The sequence below is a fragment of the Barbus barbus genome, assembly GCF_936440315.1.
Source record: "Barbus barbus genome assembly, chromosome: 46".
Taxonomy (NCBI): Eukaryota; Metazoa; Chordata; class Actinopteri; order Cypriniformes; family Cyprinidae; genus Barbus; species Barbus barbus.
Window position 1 is genome coordinate 16,987,273 of NC_136724.1, and position 26,465 is coordinate 17,013,737.

The 26,465-nt window shown below is 34.6% G+C and overlaps 2 protein-coding genes across 4 annotated transcripts; both read left to right on the plus strand.

The window, feature by feature from the left end:
• Positions 1-4,057: 4,057 nt before the first annotated feature.
• Positions 4,058-6,841, plus strand: LOC306865265 (C-C motif chemokine 20-like). The gene is made up of 4 exons (XM_079409781.1): positions 4,058-4,392; positions 4,802-4,904; positions 5,752-5,829; positions 5,932-6,841. The coding sequence occupies exons 1-4, from the start codon at positions 4,323-4,325 to the stop codon at positions 5,966-5,968; spliced, it is 288 nt and encodes a 95-aa protein (XP_079265907.1). The 5' UTR covers positions 4,058-4,322; the 3' UTR covers positions 5,969-6,841.
• A 4,743-nt stretch (positions 6,842-11,584) lies between these two features.
• On the plus strand, positions 11,585-24,116 carry LOC306865147 (transferrin receptor protein 1-like). 3 transcript variants are annotated; one of them, XM_079409556.1, is made up of 18 exons: positions 11,585-11,920; positions 13,868-13,917; positions 14,024-14,246; positions 14,656-14,857; positions 15,281-15,418; positions 17,904-17,991; positions 18,113-18,232; positions 18,373-18,471; positions 18,856-18,995; positions 19,089-19,252; positions 19,330-19,446; positions 19,690-19,775; positions 19,874-19,937; positions 20,828-20,954; positions 21,047-21,137; positions 21,361-21,588; positions 21,672-21,821; positions 21,922-24,116. In XM_079409556.1, exons 2-18 carry the CDS (start codon positions 13,873-13,875, stop codon positions 22,162-22,164), a joined length of 2,325 nt encoding a protein of 774 aa, XP_079265682.1. In that variant the 5' UTR covers positions 11,585-11,920; positions 13,868-13,872; the 3' UTR covers positions 22,165-24,116. The 3 variants fall into 3 exon arrangements, with proteins under 3 accessions (XP_079265682.1, XP_079265683.1, XP_079265681.1); XM_079409557.1 differs by having other exon boundaries at positions 11,761-11,882; XM_079409555.1 differs by lacking the exon at positions 11,585-11,920 and having other exon boundaries at positions 12,836-13,917.
• Positions 24,117-26,465: the final 2,349 nt, after the last annotated feature.

Genomic DNA, 26,465 nt, shown 5'->3' on the forward strand with positions numbered 1-26,465 from the left:
GGAGGTAGGAAAATCTGACAGGGTAGCACAAATCGACAGAACACTGGCCTGGGCCTCAGAAGAAAGTGCATGTGCCAGACACATTTCTATGGTGTTTGAGATAGTAATAGTATCTAGAGACAATCTTGAAGTAACGCAGTTGGAATGTGATGCTTTAGAATAACTGGGACACTGACTGATAAAATTTGTCAGACTTTTGAGATGTAAATATGATTGTGTTGCAACTATGAGCGATTGCTACGATAGCTGTCACTTACAGTGAAAACCTGTTCTAAGCGTGAGTAAAATTCCCTCCTACACAGATTCCCTAAAACTCCACAATAAACACTTCATTTGGATAGCTGAACAACAAATACGACATCATGCGCAAAAACATGATTTCATTTATAAATTAGATTCGCTGAAAAGAAATTACGCATTGGTCAACGTTGTTTCATATGCAAGCATTCGATCTCACACTTTAGCCCTATTTGCACGGGATTAGTATCGTCTGGGGACCATGTGTGATTTTGAAATTACCCCCCCACATCTGAATTTTGTGTGGTGCATTCGCACGGGATAAGCGAGGCCTGTGATTTTACTCGAAATTAATGATTTATCTCCCGGATACCCGGATGTCAAGGCTTAGAGAGTCCCGTTCTATGGTCCAATTAGATGGATAAAAAAAAAGAAACTAATATAGTTTTGTGCCCCGTGTCATTTACATTTCACCAGGTTAAAATAATATCTCAAGCTTTATGCTTGATTTATTTGTAACACATTAAACCTTTTCAGCTTTCTCTTTCTGCAAATTGTAGGCCTATGGTGTAGCGATATGACAGCACCCAAAATACTATCAAACACGCAGCTCCATTCTTTGCGAAAGATGGATAAAAAGGAGCACAGGAAGCAAAAACCTTGAAAAATGATATAGGCTACGACTGCCAAATGCTGGCCAAAACACAGTGGAATTTCATGCATTGGAATAGCCTGATATCGGCATGAAAACATCAGGGTGCCTATATCAGACGGAGATCATATGCAAGTCCTTTCATGAAAGAATATACGCAAACATCCAATTATGTGGCAATTGACTGTACCTGGAATGGTATGATTTTGTATCTACGTATTATGACTAAAATATATAATAAATAACTAAATGCATTGTGCTGGCCTGCTATGTCACCTTAAAAAGGATGCAAAGCAAATTGTTGATCAGATTCTTTCCGAACCTCTGGTTAACTCTAAACGTCATTTATACCTAAGTTGAATTTAAAGTTCAAGGAGGGAAGGACACGTGCGCAAGTCATCTGTGTGACTCAAACCATTTTATGAGAAGTTATCAACTGAGTTAGCCGTGTTGCAAAAATGTGTGGCATTCAAACAACTGTCATGGAAATGTAGTTGGTATTCAAGTTATTTCCTCTAAACATAAACATTAACCATGCAAGACATGTGCTGCAAAATGCCTTTATCTTTATTATGTTGCTGGCTTCTTGTCTATGCTCTTATAGATATAAAAATATATATATATTATTTCAAAGAGGGGGCTTTCACGGCGATGGCACTGAAGAACCATTTTGGGTTCCTCAAAGAACCTTTCAAGAAAAGGTCCTTAAAAGAACCAATTTTGCCTTTGTGTGAAGAACATTTTTATGATCTGAAGAACCTTTTTCTATAAAGAACAGGGAAATGTTCCTTGGATGTTAAAGCTTCTTCATAAAACCACAGATGCTGATGAAGAAAATTTATTGTGAAGTGTGTGATTTTAACAAATTAATAACATTCCTGCTCAGCCACAAAAAAACACTAGACTGGGAAAAAATTAAATGATTATATAATGTTAAATTCAATAGCTGAACAGGCATTTTAAGATTTTAAAAGGTTATTTAGGTAAACATTGAGATAAATAAGATTAATAAGTGCATATAAATATTTATCAATCATTCATTATATTGTTCAACTGATTACATGGATCATGCAGTTTGCACTTTTTAAATGGTTAAAATGCATTTAATGGCTCTAAATATGTTTTAGATATTTGGCATAATACATTTAAAAATGTGTTATGGTAAAATGAACGCAGTCTATCATAAACATATACTATATTATACTATACAAGTAATAAGCACGCAAACTTAAAATACTAAAAAATAACTTAAAGCTGTACAAAAATACTCGAAATGACCTTATGCACAAAAATAAATATTTTTTGTGTTATTTTGTCTTGTTCTATAGCCTAAATGTAGAATTTCTACATTCTATTGCTACGTCAGCATTGTTGATCCTGTCATGTCTACGTAATGACTGAACCTCTGACCGTGCTCAAATGCAGAACATTATTGAAATGTTTTCCTGGGTGCTATTTATAGCTCTGAATGTCATCTAAATGTAAAACTTTGCTAATTTTAGACTTCTGCATAAGCTAAAATACGTATAATAGCTGGAAAAGAGGGGGAACTATTTTAAACCCATACAGATGCAAAATTGTGCACGTTTTGATTGTATTTTTTCACATTTAAAAACATCTAAAGGTCACATCCTAAATTAACCATTGCTATTTTTAAACCCTTCCTACAGTGAGGGTTAAAAATAGCACAGGCTAATTTTCATTCATTTCTGCACAATGTAGCCCAACTGGAGAAAAATTATATCCATGCATTTAGTCAGTTATCACTTCAGTCCTCTACTTTCTCCTCTTCTCTTGCAGATGTTTATAATTTGCTTTATTTACTCACATGTAATTAATGTGACTTTCACTGATGAATTTATTCCCTATTTGAATAATTCTAGAAGTTAGCATGACCAATCTTTTGCACAAAGCAGCAGAACTGCAATGAAGAAACTGAACCACATAAAGCTTTTCATCGAGGCTAGTCTCAATGTAAGACTAGAACCACTTTAAACTAGGCATATTTTGAGTCGATCAGGGTGAAAAGGATTCAAAGGTCAAGTGACACTTAAAATCGGACACTTGAAAACTCCTTTCAAACTATTGTTATGTTTTGTTAATCCATGTTAAATAATAAAAAAGGTATACCAATAGGAGTGTTTGTTGCTTAAAGGGACAGTACACCTATAAATATGAGTAAGTTAGGGTCCAAGACACCACTAGATCCAATTTGTCATTGTATGGACAAAAAACACTATGATATTTTTTTAAATATCTTCTTTTGTCTTCCACACAAGACAAACTCCTTTAATGATCCTGACCAGATAAATTTACAAGTAAATGTAATAAAAAGATTTGACAAGATTACAAGTAAAGTATAATCAAGTCAGCACGTCAAGTTCTTTATGCGTCACTACTAAACATAAAGAACTTATCAAATGTGCTGACTAAATATTATTATGATAAATATTATTATTATGATATATATTATTATATTAACTGAAGAATAATGTATGGAAAATAGGGTGAGACGACGTTGCTTACGTTGTTGTGGTTAATAAGTACAAAGTGCCAAGTAACTGTGGGTTTAGGCCAATGAAATGACTCATAATCTCTTATTACCTAAATTTGTGCCAAAATCAACCAAAATGAATCTCTATCGTCAGTTGCATCTTAATAAATTGGATGTGTGTATGCAGTATGATACATTGTTGACAAAAATGACATTTCAGACAAGGGTGCGACATGATAATTTAATTTACGCAATATGTGGTTCCACCACACATACTTAAGTTTGCATAGACAATAAAACAATATTGATGTACTGACAGTATCTAAAACGTAAATACATATGACCTTTACAGACATACAGATGTTTACAAATCCGTTTTTTATCTAGAAATATTTAATTAATGGATTCTTGAATTCATGAATCAGTCGGTTGATTGATTGTATTTATAATGCAGTTATAATCACAGGCATGCATTAAAATATTCTTTTTTTTTTTATTAATTCATTTATTTGTAAATTAGTGTTTTTATATTAGTATTATCAAGAACATGAATACATTTACATATTACATTTAGTCATTTTGCATATGCTTTTATCCAAAGCAACTTACAATTGGGGATAAACCAAGGGTGTGAATAATATTTGACCCTTTGCTGATATAACAACAGACACATTAATCATGTGTTAATGGAAGCAGGAAGTAGATTACTGTTCAACTGCCTCACACACCTGCTCCGAGTGCAGATATCAAGTTCACATCTGAAGAATTTCAATGGGGAGTGAACATAAATTCCAAAGGTGGGGGAAATCCCAAGGGTTTAAATTGAGTGTTCCTCAGTGGTTCATCCAAAGCTCTTCAGAACTTTCTCTGTATGGATTACCACTCTCTTAACAACACTTACACTTTTTGACATACCGAAGCACTTCCAAAGACCCAAAGATGGCTTGCCTTAAAACCTGCTCTTTGAGTGTCCTCATACTCATTGCCTTTCTCGTGGAGACCGATGCAGGTGAGTGAATGTGAAACAAGCTTCTAAATAGATTAAAACGCCGTTCTGCTGAATGTGTCACTGATCCACCAGCATGCTGTTATTTGGACTTGCTGTAAAAACGTGTTGAGCAATTGCTTTGATATTATACTGTACATGGATTGCATGGAGTAGTATTTTCACTTTAAAAAAGAAAAGTGTGTTTTGTGCTCAAGGGCACAAATTTAGTATGATGAAGGATGAATCTCTCATTTCTGAACTGATACTGGAAACCTACTAGCAGCCCCTTAAACCAATGCATGTAAAAGTCCTTCTGATCCAGTACAGTAGATACAATATAGTTTACTATTGTTTTTATTTTAGACATTAGTGCAAAGTCTGAACTGGCCTGTAAATGTGTGAACATAACTCTTTCCTTCCTGTTTCACAGTGCGTTGCTGTCTCAGATACAGAAAACGGCCTCTAGACTGTCGATATCTGAAAGGCTTTGAAATTCAGAAAATGACTGGTAGCTGTGATCTTGCAGCGATCATGTAAGACATATTTTCTGCATACATGTTTGATGTACTTCATGTAAATTAGAAATTGTAGACATGGCATGTGCAACAATCTATATATATATTTTATGCTCTTTATATATATATAAATCTGATTGAAAACCTTGATTGAAATATAACATATTTATATAAGTTAAAATTTGTAAAGACATGGCAATTTGTAAAGTGTATATATATATATATATATATATATATATATATATATATATATATATATATATATATATATATATATATATATATACTTTTTATAAGTTAGAATTTTTATTTAAATATATAGTTTTAACAACTATCTATATAATTGATTTTTTTATAAAAATTTATTAAAATACTAAATATTTGTTCGTTGTTATCTCATATCCTAATGCATTTGCTAATTTGACCAAATTCCTATACATCCGTGTTATTTTGATGACTTCACTATTATTTTAAATAATGTTTTTCTATATTATTACAGAATAATACAGAATATGTGTGCACTCTCAGAAAAAAAAAAAAAAAGGTTCAACTGGGGCAGTGCCCTTTCAAAATTAACATTTTTTTGTACCAAATTTACCCCTAAAGTGTGCATATTCTGACACTATTGAAATGTGTGAATATATAAGAAAAACATTTATTGACATCGCTGATCATTTAAATGTAGATTACCAAGCTTTGTTAATATTATTATATTGATTTACGTTTATAATTAATTGAATTTTAAATAGATTGATTATATATATTTCTGTCATGACAAAGTCATGGAGAGTTTAAAACATGGTAATATACTTATGTTGATCATGTTGTCTCTGGTGCTAGAGTTCAGTATTTTATGTCATTGCAGCTTCCATACAAAGAATGGAAAGTTAGTCTGTGCTAACCCAGAACAACACTGGACGCAGGACAGAGTTGAGTGCCTAAGGTATGAAAATGCATCTTATCAATTAACATAAAATGCAGTCTTACCACATATTATACCCTTAAGATTTAATTGATGTGGAAAAAATGTTCTCTGCCCTTTTAGGATGAAGGCTGCAGAAGTGAAGACTGGTGGTTTTTAATGTTTTAAGAATGCCAAAATGGAGAGACACTTCAGGAGATATTTTTATTTTTGTATTTTATTTTATTTTTAAAATGATTTTGGACTGTTTCCCTCTTTAATAAAGAGAACTTATATTCTATATATTGGCATCACTTAACTGCACTTTCTTGTACAGAGTATTTATATAGGGGAAATGCAAGGTAACTTTACTATACTATGGATTTTAGGCCTCTTTTCATATAAAGCAAAATATTTTTAGCTCTTTGTATTGAGCTGTTAACTCACTAATTCAGTTCACTTTTTTTTTTTTTTTTACTAATTCAGATAATATTTAAATGCTACCTATAAAGACTGATGTATTCACTGGAATTATATATTTGATATTGTTCACAAATGGCTTTTAAGGGTGCATGTATTTTGGTCTTTATTTTGTGGAATGATTTGACTAACCCTTTGGTTAGTCAGTGCTGCCCTCTACTGTGGGACAGCTATGCCAATATGACAAAGTAGGAAATGTTTTTCCATCTTTAATATGTAATAAACATTTTATACAATTGTATAGATAAATTCTCTTATATTTATATTTATCTTCTTATATTTCTCTTATATGTATTTTTAAATAAAGGTCTTTAATTTCACTCTGCATTTTTGTGATGAACTACAACTCAGCACTACAATGTCATTGTCCTTCGTGTTTCTGAATTGTGGTCCATAACATTTGCACCAAAATGAAAACACAAACTATGGATTTTCGGTCCTCTGGGTGGTGTGTTTTTTTACTTATTTACAAGGCAAAACACTTCAGGACTCTATGTATTGAGATGGGTATATTATTAACTCACTAATTCAATTCACTATTTATTTATTTGTACTAATAAAATTAAATGCACTCACTTATTGTGCTCTCATCCACTTGATTGCAGTCCATCAATGGACGTCTTAAGAAGCAAAAAGGTGTGTTTGTAACAAACAAATACATCTGTAAGAGGTTTTTAACTTCAAACCGATAGTGAGGTAATATTCTAGTAATATGCATGCTAATAAGCAACTAAGAGACTCTAAAATAAAGTGTTAGCGCCGGAGGTCTTATTCACCACTTCCTTCTTCTCTATCAGTTTCGGCTCTCAGCCAAAAGTTTTCATTTCAGTGGATTTCTTAAAAGCAAAACTTAACTGATCTCCTGTTTACCTCAAGATAAAATCTGTGCTCTTTATTTAGGATATAAACACAAGTGCAAAGTAATTCAAAGTAATTTTTTTTTTTTTTTTTTTTAGTTATATAATTTTGAAGATTTTTTAAAATCTTACTGCATAGAGCACATGAGAAAATAAATTTATGAGAATCCTAAAAGAACTGAAAAAATACACGACACCACAAATACAAGAGTAAAAAGGAAGGAATACAGATAAGAAATTTTAATTCACCACTTCCTTCTTTTCCAACAGTTTAATTACTCAGCCAAAAGTCTTGTTTTCATTTGAACCTTCGAAAACAGACAACAAGGTAAGCTTATCACACATATCTGTTGAAATATGATTTATAGTGCAAAGACAAAAAAGGTTTTTGGGAGCTAATAGTCCTAATATGTCCTAATATTCCTCTTTTTTTTTTAAGTTAAGTCAACTTATCACTTTTTACAGTGTAGGAAACCCGTTTCCTTAAAATTATTAAGTAAATAATAATTTGAAAAAATAAGTTAAGTGAATTGTCAAGTTCACTTAACTTTTTCTTTTTTTAATTATTATTATTATTTACTTAATAATTTTAAGGCAACAGATTTCCTAATTTTGTTTTAGTTAAGTCAACTTATCACAAGTCTTTGTGTGTGTGTGTGTGTGTGTGTGTGTGTGTTTTTGTGACAAATGAGGACATAAATTTGTATAATGACACAGGTATGACACAGGTATAACAAGGTGAAGGTGACTTTTCAGGACATTGACCCATGTCCCCACTTTTCAAAACGTTTATAAATCATACAGAATGAGTTTTTTGTGGGGAAAGTAGAAATGCACAGTCTCCTGTGAGGGCTAAGTTTAGGTGTAGGGCAATAGCACATACAGTTTGTACAGTATAAAAACCATTACGCCTATGGAATGTCCCCATTTAGATGTGTGTGTGTGTGTGTGTGTGTGTGTGTGCATGTTTATGTGGTTTATGAGGACACAAATTTGTATAATGACATGGGTATGACAGAGGTATTACAATATGAAGGTGGTTTATGAGGACACTGCCTATGTATATACTAAATGGTGTTTTTTTGAAAATCTAAAAATGCACAAAGTCTCCTGTGAGGGCTAAGTTTAGGTGTAGGGTTGGTGTAGGGCAATAGCACACACAGTTTGTTCAGTATAAAAACCATTACGCCTATGGAGAGTCCCCATAAACCACAAAAACCAACATGTGTGTGTGTGTGTGTGATATACTACATTATTTTTTTACTATGTATTATATAATTTTTCTACATAAAAATGATCCTTCATAAGGTAAGGAACATTCTGTAAAAATTTAACCTTGATATCTTTAGTATCGACTGAGTAAGACAAAGTCAAAGATTGAAATCATAGTGACATTAACTTTGGTTGAAATCAAATTTTGATGCTTATCTCATAATTAGATTTTGAGACTTTAGCCTGGATTTCACAGAGAGGGTCACATATACCCACTTCCAGGCACCACTACACCTCATATCCATATAACGTTAATTCCTTGGGTCAAATAAAAAGGAACCAACATCAGATAACAATCTTGGCTCATCTGTTTTACAGGTCAATCGTCAAGTCTTCCTAGAGTTACTTTAGATCTGAAAATTTTGTAAAGTATTTTAAAGCGTAGCCTATCTTCCTGCCTGATAATACAAGCCTGCAGCAGCGCCCATAGACATAATAAATACCTAGACGCCTCATTGGCCGCTCGACCGCACGTCAACGGCGCCGCCATATTGGTCCGGGCAACTCTCCATAAATCTCATATCGGGACACAAGAAACATACCTCGGCGGCAGTTTGAGGATCTGCAGACCGTCGCACATTAATAAAAACAGATGTCGGAGTAGCATCTTTCACAGGTCAGACTGAACACTTTTTTGGTCATTAAAATTAAAATTAATTAGCCACCAGTGTCAGACTATTAATAGCTAAAGTTAGCGATATGGCTAGTAAGCTGTGAAATCAAAGTTTAAAAGAATTCGTATTAAGTTTTAACTTATATCATAAACTAAATTATGCTATGAGCACAATATGTACAGTGAGCACTTTGACAAGACAGTGTCAGATTGTCAGGATAGGGATGGAGCTAAAGCATCTCTCTTTAATTTCACTATCATTTACAAAGAGTAAGTTTATCATCACTAGATTATAAGGATTTCATAGCTTATCATAAAACTGTGGACTGATTATAATTTTTTTTTTCTTTTTTAGCCGACTGCAAACACGACAACGCAAGCCTTAAGGAAATCTGAAGAAAGCCTGTTCTCTGTATTTCCAAGAGACTAAACCTCCAGAGCCTGATGTTGTATTTGTACTAGTTATAGCCCAGAATAGCCCTGAATGACCCTGATCATATTCAAACCACTCGCTCTCCCCGTAACAGACTTCCAGGAGCATTTTTAACTTTTGTAAGGGTCATTTTTATAATATAATAATTAGCTTATTAAATGTTTCTGTCGTTTTTGTCAAATATTACAAAAATAACCAGTTTCTTCAGTCAATCACAGTACTATAGTCTGCATTTCAAATTATTTACGCAGGCTGTTTAATGCTGATCATGTACTGTATGTGCATTTACACAAAAACTGCATAATGTAAATAGCCTAGAAATGAGAAACACAGGAACTCCTTAATGAGTGAAGCTGAAATATGACAAAATCATTGTTTATTATTGCTCTTGATGTTGTAATAATGATTCTTAATTTTGATTAATATAAAAAGTTTTTTTGGGGGGGAGCATGTCATATTCTGGTCTGTGTTAAACATAACAATACTTTGACATTTTGTTGTACAACATAAACTGCACACACCCCAAATATTCCTATGTAGTGACATATTTTAAAAAATAAACACTGTTTCAAAATGTGTGCTTTCTGCATGGGTGTGTAATTTTTATTGTAGAGCAAAATGTAAAGCACCGTTAAGTTGTTTACATTATTTTACTCGTTAATTGAAAAACCCCATTATAAAATATTGGAAAATCTTGAGGTAAGCAGTGGAGAATTAGTCTTTATTAGTCAGGTTTTGACGTCACTACTTATATATGTATGTATATATATATATATATATATATATATCTATATAGATATATATAGATATATATATATATAATACTCAAGGAGCACAATTTGGAATTCATGACCAGAATTTTTGGCTTGTCATTAGTTGTCTTTGTTTAATAATTTTTACACAAATACCATTAGCCTATAAAACGGTACTTTTCACGATTATTTAATTTACTATTAATTTATTCTTCATAATTGTCTATTCTGTATTATTCCACCCTTGATATTACATATTCTACTTGCTATTATTAATCTATTGTTATTCATTTATTATGGCATTACACATATAATTGTGCTATTATAAATTATTATATAACTTATGTTATTGTGCTGTTGTACTCGCTTTTTATATTATTCACTTTACTACAACTTGTACTATATATACTTTTTAATATTACATATCACTTTTACTATATTTTTTACTGTGCACTGTATCAGTGCATCATATTTTACCATTGAAAGTTTTACTGGATTCATAAAGGATTATCAGTTACATGTTATTGTTTGTTGTGGAGTTTATATCTGTATAGATTGCTATGAAAATAAAAAGCAGACTACCAGTGTGTCACTTTATGATTTATATTCGCTGGTTTTATTCAATTTTCTCAATGATGGTAAATTATTAGTGCTTAAAGATTAATTATTTCGATTTGCTTCCAGTATTTCAAAAGGAACAGAAAGAGGCACAAGAAAAGCTAAAATGTTGGGTTTGAAGACAGAGAAAGCAATGAAACAACTTAATTTAATGTACATTAAAATTACATAAAAATACACGTTTTTTGGGGGGAGGAGAGTACTTACTTTACTTACTTTACTTTTGTCATTTAGCAGACGCTTTTGTCCAAAGCGACTTACAAATAAGAAAAAGTAACTAAAACTAAAAAGTTACAACTCTATAAATACTATCTACCCACATATTTAAGAAAATAAAGAAATTAAATAAAATTAACACATGCATATAACAACAACATTTCAATAATAAACATATCAATGAAAAAATTAAATAAAAAGCTACTACTATCCCTTGCCGGTGTCCCTGCCCGGTGGAGTCGCACGGTAGAGTCGATGGTCTTTACACTCTTTGGTCTTCACACTAGGAGGGCTTCACACGACGACTGCCGCGACCGCTGCCGCGGTATAATAACCTTTATTATACCAATCTAACAAATGATCATTTCAATTCAGCTGGACCCACTTTCCTGTTTATCAACTACAAATGGCCAAGCAAGTGCACACACTGACAAGATACACGATACAGTACGAGACCAAACGCGATTTCAGCAACTCTCATCCTAGTAAACAAAATAAGAGTAAAATTCGGATTTCAGGGGCTAAATATCGCGTTGTTGTGGTCGCTTCAACCCGCGAGAATAAAAAAACACGCGGCAACAATAGGTGTGTTCGATTTGCTGCGCAGAATGATCAATGTATGACAGCAATGTACCGCGAGAGTGATAAGAGAGCAGACGGATCCTATGCATTCGAATCGCTCTCGCGGTACTTTGATGTCATACAGTGATCATTCTGCGCAGCGCCGCAACAACACTGCGTAACGCGCTAGTCTACGTGAGGGTGTGCGTGCTGATTCTTACTGCTGCTGTGGCGAACATAAAAGAAACACAAAGTCGCATTTACAAGTACTGACAACGAAACGCACACAGGAGGTAAAAATAATTTAAAGGAGCAGTTTACTTATTTAAAGGTAAGTCATTTGCTTTTCAGCTTTTATGAATTAGCAGGACGGCCTGCAATGTGGCAGCACAATGATAATGTCACGCTGTCAATGAACTTCATGCCATGCTTTGGGTTAATAAATAAGTTGATTGTTTTTAAGGCGGTTTTATGTGGTTAAATCTAAAAAAAGCCATTGACAGTCACCTTGCAGATAATTATGTAGGCGGAAACGTATATACTTTGTCCAGAATTGAATTTCTGTTTTATGTAATATTAACGTCTAGCTTAGCATGACATACTCTGAATTGAGTGTTATTTGTGCTAGTGTTTCTATAATTTTTTTTCTCAAGAAAATAATAATTAAAAACAAAGTTAGGAGGAATTAACGTTAGTTGATTTCGCCACGTGCATGTGAACAGGAAGTGCTAAAGATCTTTGACCTTCAAGTGTTCTCTAAAGAGTCTGTGATAAATATTTTTGCTTTCTATTATCAACTTATTAACTACTTTAAAGATAAGAAATACAAATATTTATATTGTAATTCGTCCTTGCTGCGTTACAAAATGTAACTTCCTTGTAAGTAACGTTACCGTTGTGTTCTGGAGATGAGAATAACATTGAAATAGTTATTTTGTTAGTTCTCAGTGCTCTGCAAGAAGTGGTTTATAACCTGATTAACAATGGAAATCATTATGGACCAGCTTCCATATCAGTGCCTGATGCTGGTCGTGACTCACATGGTCTTCATCAGTCACAGCACACCCTCCTCTTTAGTGTGATGCTCTAGTATTTGACCATGTGCTTTAGGAAGATGTCTTCATTCATTCTTGTTTAATCGAGCTTGAACTGCAATTATGCTTGCAGAGCTCAACAATTCCCCCTAAACACTGGGGCCGACATATCGATATCACATGTCCAACAAAGTACTTTTTGCTTTATCTCAGCATCTGCCCTGTTATTAGATACCTTGGATACCTTTGCTTGCAGAATAAATAATCAGTGCTGACTTTGCATTAAAAAAAATTTGGAATTTCAGGTTTTTGTATTTGATTTCAAACTTATTAATGTGTAATTGTTTTCCTCTTCAAGGTTTTTTGTGTTGAAACATTATAAATGCTGGTTTGTGTTCAACAACCTTGAAGTATCATCACAGACATGATCGGGAGTCATCAACAACACAATCTAAAACATGCCAACGCTGTGTTAGGTCTCCATTCGTCTCAAATCTTTTTTTATTCAGAATGTCCTGACTCGTTCATTGGCCCTTCGGGGTTATTGTTTAAGCAAGTCTTAACCGGCAAACTGTGAAGTGAATCCGCATGCCATTGTAGTTTTGCAAGACTGAAAATGCTGCCAATTGTTCTGGCAACTTCCCACTAATTTGACAACCTAACAGTCTAACCATACATAGAAACACTTCCTGTAACGCAAGTCAGTTTTTGTAATTCAGACTTGAGCTTGAATTACAAAAAGGATGTAATAACCCAAAAGTGGCATTGTGAGGAAATAATGCCACTTGAAACCCAACTGTTTTGTGAACAGGTTTGATTTAGTTTTTACAAAGATTGCCTCAAAACAAATGTTTAGTTTTTTCCCTCTGTATTTATTTAGCTAACTTTCTTTGGTTAGTGTAAATCGATAAGTAGGCCACTACCTTTAAAGTACACAGTATTTCACAATTAGTAAATGTTTGTGGTGCACATGTTGCAATATCAACATTATATAATATCCATATTGATTCTTATCGCTGCTTTAACTAGCTGTGGAGCCGCGGAAGAGGGTGGCTCTGGCTTTTGGATGGTGTTCAACGAATCAGAAGACTACCTCTTTTTTTCAGTGGATAAAAACATTTGTGCACTTTGAACAAAGAGGGCTGTGTTTATGAATTCAGTGACTTCAAAAAGAGCACTTCGACTGAGTAGGAGCTTGTTAGAAACTTTGTTGCTAAATATATTTTATACCCCTTTCTTTTCAGATTCCATGGCAGGAACATTTGATCAGGCTAAAATAAAATTTTCAAGAATAGTAAGTGCTGTTTTTGACAAACTTGTTATCTTAAAAAAAAAAAAGAGATTTTAAGTATTTTCATACTGTATATGGAACCTCATTTTTTTACCCCCTCTGTTAATAGGTAAACAGTCGCTCGTACACACGGTTCAATCAATCTCAGAATACTGATGGAGAGAGCAGCCATGTGGAGGTGAAGCTTGCTGTGAATGGCGAGGAGGAAATGGATGGAACAGAACAAGAACACATGCATCGTGACACTTACACAAGATCCAGTCGTTCTGGGTCATGGAACAAGTGGAGGATTCTGGTTTGTGTGGGTGGTGTGCTGGTCATCTTCTGTGTAGGTGAGTGTTTTTGCAGTTTATTCGTTTTTTTTTTTTTTTTTTACTGTATCTGACTGAATATCATGCAGTCATTATTATGTATTAATGGACCCTTTGAAATTCATTTTAGTTTGTCCCAAATTCTGATTTCACATTTAAATGGCAGTCCTTTTTAATTTTCTATGTCACAGTTTGATCAAATTCATCCATTAAGAAATGCAAATTAAAATATTTATGACTAGAAATGAGTTAGAGATTTTCAACTGGTTGCCAGGGACAGTGGTCAGTTCAAAACCCCTGTGAGTGATCAAATAAAATCAAGTGTTTCAATGAGCCGTGTAATAAGTTGTTTTTAAGGGGATGTTATCAGATTTTAGTGCTCATGTGAGAAACCACACATAGTTTTCCTTCTACTTTTTCCCTGTCCCAGGTTTACTCATTGGGTACTCTGTCCACCGCAAGTCTGAGACTGAGTCTGCTTCCATCTCTCGGGGAGATGTGAACAAGTGTGTCCCTGAAGATCCACCTATTCAAGATTTTCCACCAAATTATTCACCTTCTTTGGATTGGAGTGACCTTGTTGCACTTCTGAATAAAAAACTGTCATCTGAAGCCATTGGAGTTAAATTAAGGTAATTTTAACGTTAAAACAATTAACAATTGTGATGGCATAACCTTAAAGGGATAGTTCACCCAATAAAAACAAATGAAATGTCTGTCGTCATTTACTCACCCTCAAGTAGTTCCAAACCTGTATGAATGTCTTTGTTCTGCTGAACACAAAGGAAGATATTCTGAAGAATTTGGGAAAATTTTGGAAGAATTTGGCAGTTCTGGGGCACCATTGACTTCCATATAATTTTTTTCCTACTATGGAAGTCAGCTACAGTTCAAAATATCTTCCTTTGTGTTTGGCATAACAAAGACATTCATACAGGTTTGGAACTACTTGAGGGTGAGTAAATGACGACAGAATTTTCATTTTTGGGTGAACTATCCATTTAAGTTTGCACATCTGTTATTGAACTTCTCTGACTTTCTGTTCTTCTATTAAGAGAGTATTCCCAGAATGACCGTAAAGCAGGATCATCTGTAGATAACAAGTTAGCTGATAATATCCATAATATTTTCACGAAACTGAATATGGACCCATGGGTTGATGAACACTATGTGAAGCTACAGTTTCCTAACAGGTCAGTATCAGCTACATTACAGCAAACTATAACCTCAAAACATCACAGTAACTACGTAACAGCTCTCTAAAACACTGCACAGCACAGCCACATGCTAACACGCACTTAACAGTCTAAAAACATCTCAAAACACAATAAAAACTGTATAGCAGCATGCTAGTAAGTGTGTAGTGTAGGGCTGGGCGATATGACGATATTATCGTATATCGACGATGTCTTGTAAGTATCGCGATGTCGATGTCAACAGTCAGGTAAAAGGCGATTATCGATTTTATCGAGGAAAAAAGAAAAATGATAAACCTAGTAAAAAACAAAAATTTTACAGGACCCCATATAGTCACCATACAGGTCTTTTTGCATTCGAGAATGAAATAATTTAGTAGGAGGGTTGGGAATCGAAAAGCTGTTCCAATTTTTGAAATCAGATCAGATGGGAGGTCAGGAACCGAATTACTTGTTATAAAATTAAATTTCGATTCTGCTTCTCGATTCCTGTATGCGCATTTATTGTGATTTCAAAAGATTCAACTGCAAGACTACGAAATAAAACTGGCTTCTGCACTCGCGTGCTGTTTTCCGTGCTGCGCACACACACAAAGTCCACACACAAAAACCACCTCTTATATACGCAAACACTGGACTCGGCTCTCTCTCGCATTCTTACACATTCGAATGGACAAATACACACAGAATTACATCAAAATATCCCATAAATGCAATCGGTTATGTCTTAAGTGAACTTTGAGAAAGAATACAAGGGTGTATGGACATGCATTGACAGCAGCCGCTGCCGCCAGTCATTAATGTTAATCAAAGAACAAAAGAAAAGAAAATCCCTCACTGATCTTGACTGAATGAATTTTGGAACCTCGGTTTATATTTTATTTGCCTGTTTTTCCGCGCTGACTACCATAATGGCAACATGCATCTGTGTATGCGATTTTGGAGATGCGTTCCAATCCTATTTATCCTTATTTAGGGTATAGACCTATTCTATTTTGATCTGCGGTTTAATAAAAGTTAAAAAGAAAAAAGAAAAGTAGAAGCACTGCATGTGTTTCTGAATATTTATTTAAACAGAATGTATAATGATCAATAACCACAAACATGACATATATAATTAAAATACACCAATTCCTTCACATACAGCGCGCACAGTGTCCTATTTTTACAGATTTTTCTAAACCGTGTATACAGTATAATTATGTTTAATTAAGCTGAGATATAGCACTATAAATTCTTAATTCGTTTGCAACAAAACTATACATTTTTGTTGGAAACAGATTACGGTATTATAGTACTAGCCTAGGCCTATCTCAGCTCAACATGCACGCGTTCGGAGTTTCGGCAGCCCAACACTGAAAATTATATTGTGGGTGTTGTATTTTGATAAAAAAAATTATAAAAATTAAAACACAAAAAAATGAAATTTAAACTATCCCGCTAGTTTTTTAATCCCTGCATGATTTTAGTCATACATGATAAATATCAAATAGCCTACGTTATAGCTTGACTACAAGTTTAAAAACAATGCAACAATTGTTATATTCAAGGAAATTAAACTTACCATCATGAAATGCAATAATGCCAAAAAGAAAGAGAAACATCGGAAAATTGGCATATTTTATTTAAGATATTAAATGAATGAATGAGGCATTTATTATGACATCAACATGCATTTATCATTCTTACAGTCACCGCCAAAATGTCCAACTTCACCATGATGAACTTCTATTATTTTTCCTCAACAGTTCTCCTCACAAAACGAAATTCATTTCAAACACAAATTTGATAAGAACAGAATGGAAATTATTAGCAACACCAACATAACAGTCAAGCTAATGTTTTCTGTTAGATTAAACACAAACTAAGAAAAAGTTAAACCGAAACTTTAATGTGGCAATAATTAAGACCAAACTGAACATGTGTGTTTATGGTGCATGTCGGCAATGTTGTCTCGGCCGGGGCGGGGTGGGGCGTGGTGGAGGTGGGGCTTGGGTAGACGATATTATCGGATATCACGATATTTTTTACGCCGATTATCGATAAGATATTTTTAACATATCGCCCAGCCCTAGTGTAGTGCTCTTAAAACCTCTTAGAACACCATATTAGGACATGCTAACAAGTGCATAACACTAAAAACCATTCTAACCACAAAAGCTGCATAGCAACATGCTAACAAATGCATTACATGCTGAGAACACCATAAAACACATAGCAACATGCTAACACACATAACAAACTATAGAAACTCTAAAAATCAAATAGCAACTCGCTTACAAATACAAAACGTGCTAAAAACTGTCAGAACACTATAAAAATGGCACAGCATCATGCTTACAATCATATAACAGGCTAAAACCACACCGAATACAAAAAAAAACACACTAATTTGCACATAACATGCAAATGCAATCATGTTTTTTTTACATCTTTCTTTGGATATGTTATTTATAATTTGGGCTGTATTTAACCCTAACAGCTCCAACCCAAGTGAAGTGGTGTTTGGTGCAGAGGAGATCGGACGTCCAAAAGGGTTCCTGGCTTACAGTGAAACAGGACGTAGAGAGGTGAGCCTTCCTCTTGCTATGCAGGAAACACTTGACTTTCTTGAATTTTTTTTTTGTTCGTCAGCTTAGCTCTATGGTTGTTCCATAATTGACAACTTTTTTTTAACAATTGTGTTCACAGGGCAGAGTGGTGTACGCCAACTATGGTGAGCTTTCTGACCTGCAGAATAAACAATACAGACTGAATCTAAATGGATCTGTTGTACTGATGAGAGCTGGAAAAATCAGCATGGCTCAGAAGGTGATTCATGAGTAACAGTTCATCTTCCTTCTGACCTTTTTAGTGTTTTCCTAGATATTCAAGGCCAAATAACTCTGTTAATACTAACAGTCTGGTACTTTTTGCTAGTGCTGATCAAATTATGTTTGTCACCATTGTAGGTTATGAATGCAGCTAAAATGGGTGCCGTGGCAGCTCTGATCTACCCAGACCCAGCTGACTATAAAACCGTGTCTTGGAATGCTGAACTTTATGGTCATGTAAGTTATGCCAAAGAATGATATTCATATGTTTGAGTTTAGTTTGTTTTTATTGAATTCGAGTTGAGCTGTTATATTTACCATTTGTAATTATTTTTTGTAATTATAGATTAAAATGCAATTTATTTACTTTATAATATTTTCATATATATATATATATATATATATATATATATATATATATATATATATATATATATATATATATATATATATATATTTTTTTTTTATTAATTTTTTTTTATGTATAGATGCATTTTTAAGATGAAGGCAATTTCTAAATTTGAAGAAAAGAGCTTAAATGCTGACTCATATGATTCATTAAAAATCAAACTGTTTGAACTGAATGTAAATTTATTCACATATTCTGGTCTTTAATTATAGGTCCACCTGGGATCAGGTGATCCTTACACCCCAGGATTCCCATCCTTTAATCACACACAATTTCCTCCTGCCAAGTCCTCTGGTCTTCCAGGAATACTCGCCCAGACAATCACTGCTTATATGGCACAGTCAATCCTTGAGTATGTTGAAGGTTTTGGTTTACCTTGATCTTATTTTTTTAAACCTATTTCAATAAACACAAAGCTTGATTGGTATTCTCAAATTTATTGCAGAAAAATGGGAGGAGAAGATGCTCCTGATGAATTTAGGGGTAGCTTGTCCTCCAGGTACAAGTTGGGAAGTGAGAGTGACAAAGTAACTGTAGCAGTTAATAATAATCTTGCCGACACCAAGATCCATAATGTGTTTGGAGTTATCAAGGGATACGTGGACCCTGGTGAGTTTGTGCATTTTGCTTGAATCCATCTATAGAATGAAATATGTGAGCTTACTGTGGTTGTGTGAATCCGGCAGATCGTTATGTCGTGATTGGAGCACAGAGAGACTCCTTGTCCTCAGGATATGCCAAGTCTACAGTTGGCACTACTCTTCTGGTGGAGCTTGCGAGGGTTTTCACAGAGTTGAAGAAAGGTATGTCCTTACCAGAGGTCACATTAACTGAATTTTTTTTTTAACAGTGACGGGAAAATCTGAAGGCCGTCCGTCACGTTGACAGATTACATTGAGGGTGATCTATAGTAATTTGTAACTGTATTTGCCACCCCTGTCCAGTTGGTGGCGAGTGCACTCCTGTTTGACAGAAAATGACGGACAATGTTAAGTCTGAGTCTGATTGTTGGTGCTTGCGCTCACTTCTCAACTTCTTCACCATAGATGGTTTCAGACCCAAAAGAAGCATTGTGTTTGCCAGCTGGACCGCAGGGGATTTTGGAAACATCGGAGTTACTGAATGGCTTGAGGTTTGTGTGCTGATATCATCTGTGCTTGGCTTGAATATTGACACATAGTTTGGTCTGAAATGCAGGTTTTGTAATGTGCTGTCGTCTTTGTTATACAGGGATATTGGTCGTCACTGGACAGAAAAGCCTTTACTTACATCAGTTTGGATGGTGTTGTTACTGGTAAGTTTGTGTTCAAATGACAAGTGAGTGCTACAAATGAAAATCCTTAATAATGGTATAAACTTATGATCGGTAAAGTTGAAACTTGGCCCGTAACCAGTCAGATATCACTGGTTAATAACTTCAAATCTGAATTTCCAACCATGTAACACCAATGCCAACAAAAACTGTTTTTGTTTAAATTTTTTGAATTTTCTCTGCAATTTGTCATTCTTGCCATTCTCAGGCATTGTATTTTATCAAACTTCTCCTAGAGATTTAATTAGATCAACACCAAAATTTCTCCGTATAATCTGAAGCCCCTTGTGATGTTAAATTGCGAAGATCTTGAGTTTTCATTGAAGTGTGTGTCTCCATGGCAGCCTGTCAAATTTTGATGTTTCACCATGAAACAGGAAAATGTTATATCTCAAACACACAATGTCTGATCTGCCCCAAACTTCACGTTTAATAAGAGTCCTGCCTGAATACATGCCCGTGCTCATATTCAGTTATAGTCAAAACCACACCTGCTGGCAACAGGAAATTTGGTACATATAAATGACTTGGACACATTTCTCCTATATTTACCACCTTAAAGGCCCCTGTGAGGGCCTTTTCAATGCTGCTGGTAGATTTAATTAATTATTATTATTGTTATTATTATTATTATTATTATTATTATTTGAACTTGTATACACTAATAATGTAATTCTATGTTAATTCCTTCATTTTAAATTAAATTAGAATTTTTACTTTTGAATTAACAAAAGTGCATGTAGATGCCTATCATAAATTTGGTAGTGCTAATTCAGTGGTGCTCAAGTTCCACTCATTCTGTTCACAGTCCCATTTCCTACTTTTCTCCCTATCCTTTGAAATTTTTAGATGCGTTTCGCTTTAATCTACAGGTGCAGATTCTTTTAGAGCTTCTGCCAGTCCTTTGTTGCACACCCTTCTGGAGAAGACCCTGGGAAAGGTCAAAAGCCCAGGGTCAAATTTAAGCATTTTCCAGAAATATGGTGGTTTTTCAACACTGTGAGTAAATCTGTTTTAATAATGGAAATATCAATATAATTGTGATTGTTTCTGTGGTGATGTGATATACATGAATGTATTTTTGTGCTCAGTCTGAAACCCATGCAGATGGATGATGGTGCATATCCTTTCCTGGCCCTCTCTGGAATCCCATCCATTTCTTTCAGTTTCATCTCTTCTTCGGCAAGTGTTTTTTTTCTGTCTAATGTAATTTAAAAAATAAATGCTTTTAATCATGCATCCAGACCCTTTGATAAATTCCACAAGCCATTTTCTTACCATTCAGGCTCATCACCCAGTGTTTCTTTTGAGAATGCCAGCACAAAATGTTGCTCTATTCATAAGTGTCATAAACAAAGAGTCATCCAAATGTTTACATATTCATTTTATGATGTTTTTCCACCAGAATGAACCGTTTTTAGGCACAGATATAGATGAAAAAGATCATCTGGACCACATCACCGAACAGAAAATGGTTGAGTTGTCCGTGCTTGCTGCTCAGGTTGCTGGACAGATGGCCCTTCGGCTCGTCCATGACCACATCCTCAAACTAGATGTTACCAAGTATTCTGATGTGATCGCAGACCACGTGAGCACCATCATCAAGCGCATTGACGCTCTCAAAAATGACAAGGTAATGCTTTTTGTCTTATGCATTGTTTTTGAAATGAGAAACAATAAAAAAAAACTTGTTGATTCTCAATGTTCATTTAACAGGTCAATGAAATGGAGTCTTTGTCAACAAAGTGGCTGATTGCGGCAAAGAGTTCCTACGGTCGTGCTTCAGCCACTCTAAATGTTGACATAGGGAATACGGACCTGAATGACATGGAGATGTGTCGCATAATCAATAACCGCATAATGGAGGTGAAGTTATTGTTCTCTTGATCTTTCTAGGCTCATCTGGTATCGTTGCTTTACACGTATTGGCCGATTTCTCATGTCTTTGTTGTTTTCTTCTTTTAAGGTGGAGCATAATTTTCTCTCTCCTTACGTCTCTTTGAGAGATGTCCCGTTCCGCCACATTTTCTTTGGTAATGGCTGGCAAACCACCACTGACCTGGAAAAGTACTTGGGTGATGTACAAGAAAATAAGGCAAGCTTGAACATAGATGAGGTCCTAAACAAGGTCGGTCTACTCACCTGGACCATCCAGGGCTGTGCTAATAACCTGGCCGGAGATATCTGGTCCTTGGACAACGAGATATAGCATTTTTCACTGTTGTATCAACCAATTTGTCATCGGCTTTGCTTGAAAATATTTGTAGATACACCAATATAATCCCGTCACTATGAAGTAGATCTGATTTGGAACAATGAATTTTGACTAAGCATGTCTTCAAAATGAATGATATGACCGCTTTAAATTAAACTTTGGAAGTTCTTTAATCGTATTAAGAAATATAGTGAGATAATAAATGTTCTTATTGCATTATATATCTGTGTAATATATTATTATTGCAGGACTAGGGATAAATAATACAATATTTAATTGATAAAGAAATCCGAGCACAAGGTCATCAACTTTGCTCCTCTGCAAATTGTTCTAAGGTGCATGTCATTTCTGGTTAACCTTGAAAATGTTTTTCTCAGCCATGGCTCTTTATTAAGTTCAACATGTGCGTATCAAGTTAATTTTGTCCTCGGCTGCTACTTGGGAATTTTAGTTCCTTTCGCACTTCATGTAAAACCCCAACTCAGCCTGTGTGACCAACTGAGGACCATACTGTATTTATTTCTTATTTATTTATCAGTGACAGTGTTCACTATAAAAGTGTCTTTTTTTTATATTATCGGAAGCAGTGCCTTCCATAATTACGACGGTTATACTGTCAGTTCTTAAAAGCAGCATCTGCTAACTGAAATACATGTTACCGACAGCTTGGCATTAGAAATGTCTCTTGTTACAGGTGCTTGAGGAAGTAAGCTCAAAAGCACCTGTTTTAATATTACGGAGCAGTTCCTCTTCTTTAAAAAGCTTTTTGAAGAAAAGCCCAAAATTGGTCAAATTGAAACCAGAGCATAAAGCCATTTAACAACATGGCCTGATTAAAGGATGCTTTTATAAATTTCCTTATTAAAGTATCTTTGTTGTTCTCGTTTGTCTGAAACAATTTGTTAAATTGACTAGTTTCCATTTTGACCAAACTTGTGGGCTCAAGCATTTTTGTGACAACAGCATTTCTCTAACATTTATATTTCTATTCTAAATCCATTATCGGGAGCAGTGTCTTCCATAATGTGGAGTCTTCGAAGGTAGTTTTTGCCTACCGGCGTGTATATATATCGAGGACAGTGATCCTCATATTTCACTGTAGGGTGGATCAAATTATCGGGAACAGTGTTTCCCATAGTTTTGTAAATATTTGTTTCATTATCGTGTTTTGTGTGGCTTTTTTTCCTGCTTTGTAATAACTGTAATCTGAACAACTATTGAAGATGTGTGTTATGTCTAGTCGTGCCTGTTTTGTTTTTCAGGGTCAGTTTCTTTTCGATGTTTCACTGGGTTCAAGATTTCACTTCTCTGCCCTGTTTCTGTTTCCAAAAATTGATATTCATTGTGTAAATTATAGAGAGGCTCTTTCAGATGTTTGACTTTTGGTTGATTTATTTCTGTACCTGTTCTTTTTTTTTTTTTTACCCTATAAGGCAGGTGTTAGAAAAGAGGGATGTGGTCGTATTGTATAATGATTAGGATTTGATGTATGACTGATTAGCTTACTGCTGATTTTACATAATGGTTTCATGTTTGAAGGCACTTGCAATTGTATCTTTTCTCCTCCTTGTGGCACTTGCCAGAAAGCTACAGAATGTGTTTTGTGTCTTTCATAGCATGTAGATGTGGATGAAATAAATCTAAACATCACACACTGTTAAAAACAAAGCAAAGTGTTGTTTCAAGCTGAATGTGATGGTTAGAAGTTAAGATATTTCAATTTGTGCAAATTAACTGTTACTTCTAGACAAGCAGCGTTTGATTTACCAAATTCATATTTTTCAAAATTAATAGGCGTAAAATTGATTATTCAGATATGTCTAGATGCGTTTGGTGGCAGGGTTACAAGTTATAACCATTTGATTGCTGTTGATTGTTAGAGTTGACGTTTGTATCCAATATCTGTCAACCTTTGCTCTGCAATAAACTGACATTGGAAGTATGTTTATTGTTGTGTAAGATTTTATGAATATTTTCTCACCTCACAAGACTCTTTACAGGACTTGCAAGACAAGAACAGATCTGTAATCATCTTAAATCTAATCTGGTGTATTTTAGGACTGTAATGTAGTGAATAAAGTGTAATGCAATTTACGCTGTGATGTAGTGAGAAATCCCCACAATGCACCATGAAAACCAGTGAGTGTTGGATGCTTAATGTGTTCACTGCTTTCTTAAGTCATCTGAAGCCTGTAACAAAGGATACGATGGATATCAGTTGGCGATATTATAGTAAATCATCTTAAAATGTGCCACCGCTAACACTGTAGTCACCAAGAAGAGCTTCAATGGACAAAATAATGTCATTATTCACATATGCATGCTTAGATTCAGACATTTATTAATTATATAGATTCATTCAAGAACCACTGTCATGAGGAAACTATCTCCCCCGCGCTCTTGTTTGTGTAAAATGCGCTGTCCCTTTAAGAAAGATCAATCCGTGTACCGAGGCTGAGAAGGATTACGACCGCTGAGCAGATAATTCTCTTTCTTTAAAATGACTGTTTAAGAGGTAAGTAAATCATTTGACTTTGTTTGAAATATCATTTACTCAAAATTACATGAAGGTGAGCTCGGAGCGCGGCGGTACTGAATGTCCGGGAATCGATGCACCATCCTGCATCACTACAGAGCCTGTGATCATCATCAGTACCAGCCTTTAATGCCTGTTTGATTATCTATATATAGCGAGGTTACTTGCGCTCGTTTGAATTAGCTTGCTATTTATGTCCGATTCTCTATCTGAATATATATAGAAGACAGTGGATGTGTCTCAATAAATAGCGCGCTGCCTATCTAGACAGCATGGCCCCGAGCGGACTCAAAAACGCTAATGGAAACTAAACACAATATTATATTTCCTTTTGGATTGGTTTTCATTAATATTTCTGGAAGATCTAAGCTAAATTTATCTTAATGATGCTATTATAAAAGAAACAGGTATAACATCAATATGGCAAAACCGCTGCTGTTCAATAAATAATGTAATTTATTTATTATTCAGTTACATACAGCCCCTGCTCATTATCCCAATTGATTGGAGGTGTATTAGTATCTAATTCAGCTGGTGTGTTCACAACTAAAAAAAACACTTTAAATAAACGTTAACGGCAATACAATATTTTAAAAGCTTGAACTTATTTTATATCAGCTTGTTGCCAAAGCTGCATTTCTTCCATGTAGTCTAGTTTAATTTAATGTAGCCTACTAAAATAATAAAATGACAAGAACGACAAAATTACTAAAACTTTAACTAAAATGCTGAAAATTCAAAATATGAAGAAACGGTTATAGTATTTGAATAACACTGACTTAGATTCCTTACAGTGATTTGAATCTTTTGAATCAGTTCTCCAAAAATATTAATTCAAATTTGAATGCTGATCCGATCAATGAAGGCTATCTTTACGCCAGCATGGGGTTTGAGTGTTTCTTGCATTATGAATGAGTGCTTCATTGAATCATTTACTCAACCAATTTGTTATTACAGTTGTTCACAACTAAAACAATCGTAATTAATTTGCATGTCTAACATCACAAATCACAACAAAACACAATATATATGAACAAATGAGATGTCCCAGTTCAAATTGTTCAACTTCGCTCAAATTCAAAACACTGACTCATTCAGTGATGAATGCCTGTTCAGTCAGCTCGACCAATGAAATGCTCCTTCACAGCCTGGTCTTTATTGCTATTTGTTGTTTGTATTATCAAAGCATGAAAACATTCACTTGATTCAAAAGAGAACAGTTCAGTGATGATTCACTGGATGGTGTTTAAATGATTCACAATCATCCTCCTACATGTGAGGATCTCTGCAGTAATGTCAGATGTTTGTAAAGACACATTGTAACAAGGTTTTAATAGCTCACCTCCTTCTATGATAATTCATCTCCGCAGTTTTGCAGTTTGATGTTGACTAGTGAAAAGCAACCTTGATTTGGCTCATATGTGCCTGTCATGGCCCTATCAAACACTGGAGCGCAGGAGGGCCGACCCTGACATCAGCTTGTATTTAATGGACTTTTTCTGAAGACCTCAGGACCGACCTAAAACTTGGTAAGACCACTGGACAGCATAAATTCCTTGACTAGGGTCATTAAACATTGTTGTTGTTCTCTAAACTTAGTATGTCCGGAATAAAAGACTGAATTGTTTAAATGGGTTTCAAATAATTAGGATATTGTTTCTATATGTGACCCTGGACCACAAAACCAGTCTTAAAGTGTAAATTGTTCGAAATTGAGATTTATACATCATCTGAAAGCTGAATAAATACGCTTTCCATT